We start from the raw sequence: 12,658 nt of genomic DNA on the forward strand, positions 1-12,658 counted from the left end.
TTGGGACATGGAGATACAAAATTTTAATGGCTCTGCAAAGAAGGTCTTGTACCTGCATTGAACCATTTTAATTTTGCATACAGCATATTTTAATGTATTTTTAATAATTTGTCTCCACATGCACTTAACATCTTGTGGTAGACTATATTATTCTTCTCAAAATACTACCTCTCTCTGAACCCCTTTCTACACTCCCTCCCACAACCCCTGGAAGTAGACTGAAAGAGCAGCTCCCATTTGGGACACGCTGTTCTCAAAGTAGAGGGAAACAGACTGATGACAGAAGACAACCTTTCAGAGTTGTTATGTAGTTCTGCTATCACTATTTCCCCCTCTCTTTTAAGACCAGCATGCCCCAATTTTTATATAGAATCTAAGAGACAGGGACGCCTGGGTGGCTCAGCGGTTGAGCGTTTGCCTTCAGCTCAGGGCATGATCCCGGAGTTCCGGGATGGAGTCCCACATCCAGCTTCCTGCATGGAGCCTGCTTCTCCCTCTGCCTATGTCTCTGCCTCTCTCTATCTCTCTCTGTGTCTCTCATGAATAAATAAACAAAATCTTTAAAAAATAATAATAATCTAAGAGACAAAAGCACCAAAAGAACCTATAAATCTATGTTACTATTAGGAACTCATAAGCAATCTGTGACATCAATAACATAGGAGAGGTATACTCTCTATAGGAGCAGAGTTTTTGTATGCAATTGAAGTTATCAGTTTAAAAGGAATTGTTGTAACTTTTAAGATATTTTAAGTAGTCCCAAAGTAACCATAAAGAATATATCTATAGAAAAAAAAAGAATATAGAATATACACAATAGGAAATGAGAATCAAAGCATGTCACTACAGCAAGATCAACAAAACACAAAGAAGGGTAATAAGAGAAAACCGACAAAAAAGCCACAGACATATGTAAAACTAACAAAGTAGCAATAACAAATCCTCCCCTATTAGGCTGAAAGTACAAGGATGGAAAAAGATATCCCAGGGGCGCCCTGGTGGTGCAGTCAGCTGAGCATTTAACTCTTGGTTTCAGCTCAGGTTATGATCCCAGGGTCGTGGATCTCATGTGAGATGGAGCACCATGTCAGGCTCTGTGCCCAGCAGGGAGCCTGCTTAAGATTCTCTCTCCTTCTTCTTCCCGGCCCCAAGCTTTCTCTAAAATAAATAAATCTTTAAAAAAAAAAAACAGATATTCCAGACAAATAGTAACCAAAAGAGAGAAGTGGCAATATTAGTATCAGACAAAAGAGACTTTCAGTCAATCATTGTTATAAAAGACAAAAAAGGACACAATTAAAGGATCAATTAACCAACAAAATGTAACAATTATAAATATCTATGCACTAAACATCAGTGCTCCCAAATACATGAAGCAGATATTGACAGAATTGAAGGGAGACATAAACAATTCCACAATAACGGCTGAACAATGCAATACTCCACTTTCAATAATGGACAGAAGAGCCAGATGAACAAGCAATAAAGAAACAGGGCTTGAAAAACATTCTAGACCAAATGGATCTAGTAGACATATACAGAATATTCCTCCCATCACCAACAGAACAACACATGTTTTTCTTAAGTGCACATGAAATATTCTCCAGGACAGACCATATATTAGGCTACAAAACAAATATTAAGAAATTTTAAAAGACTGAAATCATACAAAGCATCTTTTCCAATCAAAATGGATAGAAACTAGACATCAACAGAAGGAAAACTAGAAAATCCACAAATACATAGAAACTAAACAACATACTCTTAAACAATAGGTCAAAAAAAAATCACAAAATAAATTTAAAAATATTGAGAAAAAAATGTGAACACAATATACCAAAATTTATGGAAATAGGGAAAGTAGTGCTAAGATAGACTTTTATGGCTGTAAATGCTCACATAAAAAAAAAAATCCTCAAATCAAAAACTTAACTTTACCCCTCAAATTAGAAAAAGTACAAACTAGGCGCGCCTGGGTGGCTCAGTCAGTTGGGCATCCAACTCTTGCTTTTGGCTCAGATTGTAATCTCATGGATTGTGAGATCAAGCCCTGTGTTGAGCTCTGCACTTAGCAGGGAAGTCTGCTTAAAGTTCTCTCCCTCTATCCCTCCCCCAACTCATACTCGTGCTCTCTCTCTCCAAATAAATAAATTAGTGCAGATAAACAAAATTGAGAAAATAGAAAAAAAATCAAACTAAGAGTTGGCATTTAAAAAAAAATCAACAAAACTGACAAGTAGATTAACTAAAAAAAAAAAAGAGAAGACTCAAAATCAGAAATAAAAGAACATGACAACTAATGTCACAGAAATAAAAAGGATTGTAAGAGAATACTATGAACAAATTGGGTAACCTAGAAGAAATGGATACATTTCTATAAACACATAGCCTATCAAGACTGGATGATGAAGAGAAAAATCTAAACAGATCCATAACTAGTAAGGAAATGGGATCAGTATTCAAAAACCTCCTAACAATAACAAAAATCCAAGACCAGATGGTTTCACGGGTGAATTCTACCAAACATTTAAAGAATTAACATCAACACTTCTCAAACTGTTCCAACATACTAGACGAGGAAACACTCCTGAACGTCTTCAATGAGTTCAGCATTACCCTAATATCAAAGCCACACACAGATACAAAAAAAAAAAAAAAAAAAAAAAAAAAAAAAAAAAACCAGAACAATTTCCCTGATGAAATTTGATGTAAAATACCATGACCAAATGTGATTTATAATATACCCTGCATTAATGGAATGAAGGACAAAAATCACATGGCCATCTCAATTCATGCAGAAAAAGCATTTGATAAAATCCCAACATCCTTTAATGATAAAAAAAAGCATTTTAAAAACTAGGAATAGAAAAAAATTACCTCGATATAATAAACGCCATATATAAAAACCCATAACATCATACTCGCTGGTTAAAGACTGAAAGCCTTTCCTCTATAATCAGGAACAAGACAAGGATGCCTGCCCTCACCACTTCTATTCAACATAGAATTCCTAGCCAGAGCAATTAGGTAAGAAAAAGAAATAAAAGGCATTCAAATTGGAATGGGAAAAGTAAAATTTTTTCTGTTCATGGATAACATGATCTTAAATGTAGAAAATCCAAATGAGTTCACACACAAAAAGCCGTTAGAACTAATACATTCAGGAACGCCTGGGTGGCTCAGCAGTTGAGCATCTGCCTTCAGCTCAGGGTGTGATCCCAGGTCCAGGGATCGAGCCCTGCATCGGGCTTCCTGTAAGGAGCCTGCTTTTCCCTCTATGTCTCTGATGAATAAATAAAATCTTTAAAAAAAAATAATACATTCAGCAAAGTTGCAGAATATGAAACCAACACACAGATATAGCATTTCCATATACTAACAATGAACAATGCAAAAAGGAAATTGAGAAAACAATGCCATTTACAATAATATCAAAAAGATAAAATACAAATAAGTCTAACCAAGGAGGTAAAAGATTTATGTTGAAAAGTACAAAACACTGCTGGAAATAACTTAAAAAGATACCCCGTCTTTATCAACTAGAAGATTTAGTACTGTTAAGATGTCAATACCACCTAAAGTGATCTATACAGATCAGTGTCATCTCTACCAAAATCTCTATGGCATTTTTTGCAGACAGAAAAAAACCTATCCCCAGAAACTCATATGTAATCTGCAAGGACCCTGAATAGTCACAACAATTTTGGAAAAGAATAGTCAAAACAATTTTGGACAAGAAAAACAAAATAGTAGGTTTCATACTTCCTGACTTCAAATCTACAGTAATCAAAACAATGTGCTTAGCATAACGACAGACATAGAGACCAACAGAATGGAATAGACAGCTCAGAAACATACCCTTGCATATATGGACAAATGATCTTCGACAAGGATGTCAACACTGCTTGATGGGAAAAGACAGTCTCTTTAGCAAATGGTGCTGTGAAAACTAGACATCCACATGCAAAGAATGCAGCTGGACCCTTACCTTATATAATATACAAAAATGAACTCAACATGGATTAAAGAGCTAAATATAAGACCCAAAACCATATTAACTCCTAGAAGAAAACATAGGAAAAAAGTTTCATGACATTGGATTAGGCAATGATTTCCTGAACAGACAACAGAGCAAAAAATAGACAAATAAGACTACATCAAATTCTAAAACTTCTATGCTCAAAAGACACATCAACAGAGTGGAAAGACAATCTTTGAAATGGGAGAAAATATCTGTAAATCATGTATCTGATAAAGGGTTAATATCCAAAATATATAACGAACTATAACTCAACAACAAATGATATACAAATGGCCAATAAGTATATGAAAAGACACTCAAAACCACTAATCAGAGAATTGCAAATCAAAACCACAATGAGATATCACCTCACACCCATTAAGATGGTTATTATCAGAAACAAACAAACCAGAAATAACAAGCGTTGCTAAAGATCTAGAGAAACTGGAACCCTCCCATACTGTTGGTAGGAATGTAAAATGGTACAACCACTATGGAAAATAGTACGGCAGCTCCTCAGAAAATTAAAAGTAGAAATACCACATGATTCAGCAACCCCAATATTGGGTATATACCCAAAAGAATTGAAATCATAGTCTCAAATATCTGCACATTCATATTTATAACAGAATTATGCACAAGAGCCAAGAAGTAGAAAAAATCCAATTGTCCATCAACAGATGAATGGATAAACAAAACACAGTATGTGTATATATATATAATATATATAATATATATATAACATATATATATTATATATATATTATATAGAATGGGATATGGTTCAGCCTTAAAAAGGAAATTCTGACAAATGCTACAACGTGAATGAACTTTGAACTATGCCAGTCACAAGAAGACATATATTGTATATTCTACTTATATGAGGTATAAGTCAAATCCATAGTGAAAGTAGAACAGTGGTTACCAGTGCCTAGAGGTGGGAGAAATGGGGTGTGCTAATAATTACATAATGAGTACTGAGTTTTCATTTTGCAAGATGAAAAAGTTCTGGAGATGGGTTGCACAAAATTGTGAATATACTTAATGCTACTGAACTGTAAACTTAGAAAGGGTGAAGACAACAGATTTCATGTGCTTTTTACTACAATTTAAACTTTTAAAAAAGAAATGACCAATTGTGAAACAGAATAAACTTTAGAATCAAAAACATGGTCAAAGTTCCATAACTTTACTCACAAAAAACAAAATATGAAAAATCTTTTAATATACTTATAAACATACCCTCCACACACCAAAAACTCATTTGAAGCACGTCTGCCAGCAGTCCCCATTGGCATATCATCTAAAGGAGAAAGAGAAAAATACCATCAGTTCTGCTCTTCCACCTGCTTAAAAAATGTAAATTGTTCCAACATTATTAGGAAAACTCTGAGGACAACACAGATTTACCAACTGCCAATGTTGCAATTTCCTCCATGAGTAAAAGCAGGTTAAAAACCATGAGTATAAACTCTGAAAACACTGCACTCAGCTGAATTCACAGGCTACAACCCTTTGGCGCCCACTCCTATAAACAAACATCTGGTCTTTTCAAGGTAAAGGGTTCTATTTATTTCAATGTTATGTATTTCTTCACCATTCAACATGCACAGTAAAAATTGTGCTAACATTTTTATCATGTTCCTTTTGACAACATCACTCACCAACGTTTTGAGTGTTTTGCCCCTAAGTCCAATTTGCCCATAAACTCTGGTTTTTATTGAACAATTTTTTTCAGAGAATGGTATATTTTAGGAACACACATGTCACATTCTAGCACAAATGACTATAAACTAAGTCTAGTTCATCCCAATGTTGGAGCACCCCCATCCTGCATAACACTTTCCTGTCTTGTCTGGGTTGTTGAACAAGACGTTATGGAAACTGGGGCCTCTCAAACACAGTAGCACATGCCATAGGCCATCTTCATCTACTCCTGTATCATCTATATATAGGAACAGAGCTGAGCTCAGAATGCAGGGGCACCTCATTCTTGTTACTGATATTTCCACTATATCACATTGTCTGTGTGATTTTAAATGGCTGTAAAGGCATAATTAATGTGTTGATATAAAATAGCAGTGTTGACCAAATAATATAAACTAAAAAAATAAATAAAAGTATAGGTTATACTGCTAAACTATACTCAAGGGGGGGGGGGCCCTCCAAACACAAATATCTCTCTAAATGGCCCTTAGTAAGAATTGAGGAATGCATTTATTTTAACACATCTCAAGTCCCTACTCTCATGAAGCTTCCATTCTAGTAATGAAAGAAGGTAACAGCAGCAGGCATGATGAGAAATATAAAGGAAAATAGGGGTGCCTCAGTTGCTTAGTCGGTTAAGCATTCAACTCTTGATTTCAGCTCAGGTCATGATCTTGGGGTTATGGGGTCAAGCCCTGCATCAGGCTCCATGCTCTCTCGCTCTCTAAAAACAAACAAAATATTTTAAAATGTAAATAAAGGAAAATAAATCAGAGTAAGAGAATGAAGAGAAGTCAGGAAGGAAGGTATCTATTTTAAAGAGAGTATCTCCTGACATGGTAACAGAGGGAACAAGGTAGATGGGGCAGGGATTGGGGCTACACTTCACTAAGTGTACTTCATTTTGTAGCTTTGAGTTTGAAGCCATACATAATTATGAAACAAAATCAAATCAAAAAGAAAAAAGTATCCCTAGGAATCAAAAGCAAAATGAAGCAAAATATTTATCATGTTTTGTCATACATAACTATGTATCAACTTGTCAATGTTATCAGCAGAAGGGTCACTTTCAAGTGACTTTAAAGCTCAGTAAATTGATTGGATATTCCTAACGGGGATTACCCTAAGGACAAAAAGACCCACAAAAAGATTTTTTTTAACGTAGGCTCCACCCCCAATGTGGAGCTTGAACTATTGACCCTGAGATCAAGAGTAACACACTCTATGACTGAGTCAACCAGGCAGCCCCCATAAAAAGATTTTAAATGGTTTTAGTTAATTATATGGTTATTTTTATATGATACCATATTAGGGAAGGAGAGAAAAGAGAAGAGCCTAAATTTACAAGGAAGAAAAGAATAGACAAATTAACAGCCACAAAATTTAGAAGTTACAAAGTTGATTGAAGCATTATTTAACCTAGGAAACCCAAGAAGACAGAATCCTTAGCCAACAGAAGTTTCCCCAATGTGGTATAAGGGAGTCTTCTCCAGAAGATGTGAGCAGCCCTCGAAAACAGAAGCCAAATATAAAATAAATCACCAGTGTAGACTCACTGTCCTTAAGACCCACTACACAGGAGGCTTTCAAACATCGTTCTAATTTTCCATTCTTAATTATGAGTAGACAACAATTACCAAACATCCAAGGAAGGAATTTATAATCTGAAAACCAGACTCCAAAACAACCTCGGAGAGATAAAAAAGAAATATTTTCCAGAGAAAAGTTTAAAAATATATGTATGTAATTAATGTCCTCAGAGATAAATACTGCACTCTAAAATAAGAATAATACTTCTAAAAATTAAAAATATGAGAACATAAAATGAAACTCAATAAAAGAAAACATCAAGGAAATTTCCCTAAACTTAGAGCAATAAAACAAAACAAATATAAACTCAGACAAAAGAGAAAAAGAAAATCAGAGGCATGTATTCAGGTTTGTCTTATTACTACTTTTAAATAGTATTAAAGATCTTACGTGGGGACTTCGGGGTCCCGGTTTCGCATGTAAGCAGCTTGGAAGTTGCCATTCTAACCTAACGACAAGCTGAACAGACTGAAAAATCACCAATTTTTCTTGGATCTAAAAGACAGAGGTGGACAAAGGCAAGCTGATGCCCCAGGATAAGAGAGACAGACAGGCAAAAACAGGGAGTTGTGGTTCATCTGTGAAGAGACTCACTAGCAGAAGGATGGAGGAAACCACAGCCATGGCAGAAAAAACATGAACTGTGGTTGGCAATTTGCTGGAGGATTACTATGGACAACTCTCAGAGTTAAAGATTCCAGCAGGATCTGCGCAGAGGTAGGCTCATAATATGGTCAGATTGATCTTGGGGAATTCAGATGCTCATAGTTAACTGTGGAGAAAAATCCCCTCTTGCTTCTGGTCTAACAAGGCTTGCCCTCAGGGGAAACCACTTAATCAGAGCTTTCTCTGCTGGAATTAAGCTCCCACCTAACTGAGCTCGGGGCAGGGAGACCCCAGAGCCATCCTGTCTCACCTAAGGCAGGAGAAAGAAACTGGGAAACACTGGTGAGTCCATAGACCAGAGACTGAGATGAGACCTCATCACAGTACTATAGAACACTACTTCCCTCCCCCTACACCCCACCACCACAGCACCAACAAGTCTACTTACAGCAGTTCCTTTACCCATGATAGTCATCATGTCTGACTATCAAGAAAAAGTCACAGGGCATACCAACAGGCAAAAAACCTAGTTTGAAGAGACAAGGCGAGCATCAGAACCAGACATGCAGGAATGTTAGAGTTATCAGCCTGAAAATTTAAAACAACTATGATTAATATGCTAAGGGCCCCAGTGGAAGAGGTAGACAGCATGTTAGAACAAATGAGCAAAGTAAGAAGAGAGATGGAAATCCTAGCAATGAACCACAAAGGAATGCTAGAGCATAAAAACCACTGTGAAGGAAATGAAGAATGTCTTTGATAGGCTCATTAGTAGACTGGACACAGCTGAGGAAAGAAGCTCTGAACTAGAAAACATAACCACAGAATCCTCAAAAACTGCAAAGCAAAGAGAAAAAAAAACAAAGATTTCTTTTTTAAAAGACAACAGAAGATCCAAGGTCTGTGGGACAACTACACAAGGTGTAACGTGTGTAATGGGATTACCAGAAAGAGAAGAAAAAATAAAAGGAACAGAGGGAAGTATTGGAAACGACTGAGATTTTCCCTAAATGAAACCAGACACCAAGTCACAGATTCATGAAGCTCAGAGAACTCTAAGCAGGATAAGTGCTCAAAACAATTACACCTAGGCAGATCATTTTCAAATTACAGAAAAATAATACAGGAATACTATGAACAACTCTATGACCACAAATTTGATAGCCTAGATGAATGGACCAATTCTGTGAAAGACCTAATCTGCCAAAACTCACTCAGGAAGAAACAGGTATTTTGCGTATATGTCTAATCAATAATTAATAGCCTTCTAAAATAGAAAGCACCAGGCCCAGATTAGTTCTCTGGTGAATTCTACCAAACATTTAAGGAGGGATTATACCAAATCTCTATTTTCTATCTCTTTCAGAGTATAGAAGCAGAGAGAATATTTCTTAACTCATTCTCTGAGGCCATCATTACCCTCATACCAACACCAGAAAAAGACATACAAGTCTACAGACCAATATTTCTCATGAACACAGATGCAAAAATCTCCAACAAAATATTAGCAAACTGAATCCAGCAACGAATAAAAAGATTTATAAACCATGACCAGGGGATCCCTGAGTGGCTCAGAGGTTTAGCGCCTGCCTTCGGCCCAGGGCATGATCCTGGAGTCCTGGGATCGGGGTCCCACATTGGGTTCCCTACATGGAGCCTGCTTCTCCCTCTGCCTGTGTCTCTGCCTCTTTCTCTCTCTCTGTGTCTCTCATGAATAAATAAATAAAATCTTTAATAAAAAAAAAAAAAACCATGACCAAATGGGATTTATCTCACATATACAAGGTTGGCACAACATTCTAAAACAATGTAATCTATCACATTAATACACTAAAAAGGAAAATCACAGAAAAAGCATTTGACAAAATCCAAAAGTAATGGACAAAATCCATTTTTCATTTATGATAAAAACTCACAGTAAACTAGGAATGGTTTGATAAAGAATATCTACAAAAAGCTACTGCTAACATCATACTAAATGGTGAGAAACTTCAAGCTTTCCCACTAAAATTAGGTAAAAATATAAGGATGTCCTCTCTCATTTCTTTTTTTTTCTTCCACTAATTTTTTTTATTGACTGTGGTTATTACAATTTCATATATCTGTGAAGGATGTTCTCTTTCACCACTCCTTTTCAACTTTGCACAGAAGTCCTTATTAATGCATTAATGCATTAAGAAAAGGAAATGAAAGGTATACAGCATGGGAAGGTAAACAAAAAATTATTGTTCACAGATGATGCAATTATGTAAAAAAATCTGAAAGAATTGACAAAAAACCTCCTGGAACTATTAAGTGATGAAAGCAAGATTTCAGGATACAAGGTTAATATTTAAAAAGTAAATTGCTTTTCTGTATCTCAATAATAAACAATTAAAATTTGAAATTAAAAACACCATTTATATGTAGCACCCCCAAAATGAAATATTTAGGTATAAATCTAGCAAAATTCATATATGATCTACATGAGGAAAACTACAAAACTCTGATGAATGAAATCAAAGAAGAACCAAATAAGTGGAGAGACACTCTATGTCTGGATAGGAAGACTCAATATTGTCAACATTTCAGTTCTTCTCAACTTAATCTAAAGATTCACTACAATCCCAATGACAATTCCAGGAAGTTAATTTTATGAATAGCGACAAACTAATTCTAAAGCTTAAATGGAGAGGCAAAGGACCCATAAAAGCCAACAGAATATTGATGGAGAAGGACAAAAGACTGACGCTATTCAACTTCAAGACAATATAAAACTACAGTAATCAAGACAGTGTTGTATTGGCAAAAGAACAAATAGATCAGTGGAACAGAACAGGGAGATCAGAAAGAAACCCCCACAAATATAGTCAACCTATCTTTGATAGGAGTAAAGATAATATAATGGAGCAGAGGCTATCTTCCACAAATGATGCTGAAAGAAAAAAAAAAATGATGCTGGAACAACTAGACATCGACAGACCAAGAAAAAAAATCACTGAGATACAGTCCTTTCGAAAAGATTAACTTAAAATGGGGCACAGGCCTAAATGTAAAAGAAAAATACTGCAAGTACTGTAGAAGATAACACAGGAGAAAACCTGGAGGTTCTTGGGTATCATGATACCAACACCAAAAACACAATCCATAAAAGAAATAAATTAATTTAAATGATTTAATCATTAAATTTAATAATTAACTTATTAAAATTAAAAACAACTGCTCTGTGAAAGACAGTATCAAGAGAATGGAATATAAGCCATAGACGGAACAAAGATATTTGCAAAAGACACATCTGATAAAGGACTGTTATCTGAAATATACAAAGAATCCTTAAAGCTCAACAATAAGATAACATACAACCCAATTAAAAACTGGGATGTCAAAGATCTTAACAGACACCTCACCAAAGAAGACATATGGATGGTGAATAATCACATGAAAAGATGTTGATCACATGTCATCAGAGAAATGCAAATTAAAACGAGATACCATTGCACATCTATTAGAACAGCCCACCCTGGAGCACTGACATCACCAAGTGCTGATGATATAGAGCAACAGGAACTCCCATCCATTGCTGGTGGGAATGCAAAACGGTACAGCCACTTCATAAGAGTTTGGTGTCTTCTTATAAAACTAAACATGCTGTTACCATACCAGCCAGCAGTCATGCATGCTCCTTGGTGATTATCCAAAGGAGATGCACACATACGTCCACACAGACCTGTATAAACATGTTTATAGTAGCTTTATTCTTAATTGTCAAAAATTGGAAAAAATAAAAATGTCCTTCAATAGGTAAATGGATAAACTGTGGTACAAACTATAGAGACGGCAAAAAGATCAGTGGTTTCCAAGGGGTAGGTGGGGAGCACAGAGAATTTTTAGGGCAGTGAAAATGCTCTGTACATTATAATGATAGCTATATGTCATTATACCGTTCTCCAAACCCACAGAACGTACAGTAAGAATGAATTCTAAGTAGACTTTGGACAATGGATGATTGTGATGTGTCAATGTAGGTTTATCCTCAGTAACAAATGTACTATTCTGGTGAATGATGTTGAGAATGGGGGGGGCAGGAGTTGGGTGGGAAACCTGTACCTTCCTCTCAATTTTGTTATAAACCTTAAACTGCTCCAAAAAAAAAAAAAAATCTTGAGGGATCCCTGGGTGGCTCAGCGGTTTGGCGCCTACCTTCAGCCCAGGGCGTGGTCCTGGAGTCCTGGGATCGAGTCCCACATAGGGTTCCCTGCATGGAGCCTGCTTCTCCCTCTGCCTGTGTCTCTGCTTCTGTGTGTGTGTGTGTCTCATGAATAAATAAAATCTAAAAAAAAAAGAAATATTTGGGGTGCCTGGGTGGCTCAGTCAGTTGAGAGTTCAACTCTTGATTTCAGCTCAGATTATGATCACGGTGTCATGAGATCGAGCCCCATGTTAGGCTCAGAGCTCAGCAGGAAGTCTGCTTGGGATTCTCTCTCCCTCTCCTTCTGCCCCTCCCCTCACTTGCTCTTACTCTCTCTAAATAAATAAAATCTTTAAAAAATAAATATATAAATGAAACCTTTAAAAAATACATGCACGGGGATCCCTGGGTGGCGCAGTGGTTTAGCGCCTGCCTTTGGCCCAGGGCGCGATCCTGGAGACCCGGGATCGAATCCCACGTCGGGCTCCCGGTGCATGGAGCCTGCTTCTCCCTCTGCCTGTGTCTCTGCCTCTCTCTCTCTCTCTGTGACTATCATAAATAAATAA

General features: G+C 36.4%; 1 protein-coding gene across 2 annotated transcripts in view; it reads right to left on the reverse strand.

Moving 5' to 3' along the window:
* ULK2 (unc-51 like autophagy activating kinase 2) overlaps positions 1-12,658 on the reverse strand; it is an 83,813-nt gene that overhangs the window by 31,549 nt on the left and 39,606 nt on the right. For both annotated transcript variants that reach the window (XM_055305433.1, XM_055305432.1), the window contains exon 14: positions 5,264-5,324. In XM_055305433.1, coding sequence (XP_055161408.1) covers positions 5,264-5,324 — 61 coding nt within the window. The remainder of the gene's footprint in view (positions 1-5,263; positions 5,325-12,658) is intronic.

This window comes from Nyctereutes procyonoides, unplaced genomic scaffold (assembly GCF_905146905.1).
Source record: "Nyctereutes procyonoides isolate TBG_1078 unplaced genomic scaffold, NYPRO_anot_genome, whole genome shotgun sequence".
NCBI lineage: Eukaryota > Metazoa > Chordata > Mammalia > Carnivora > Canidae > Nyctereutes > Nyctereutes procyonoides.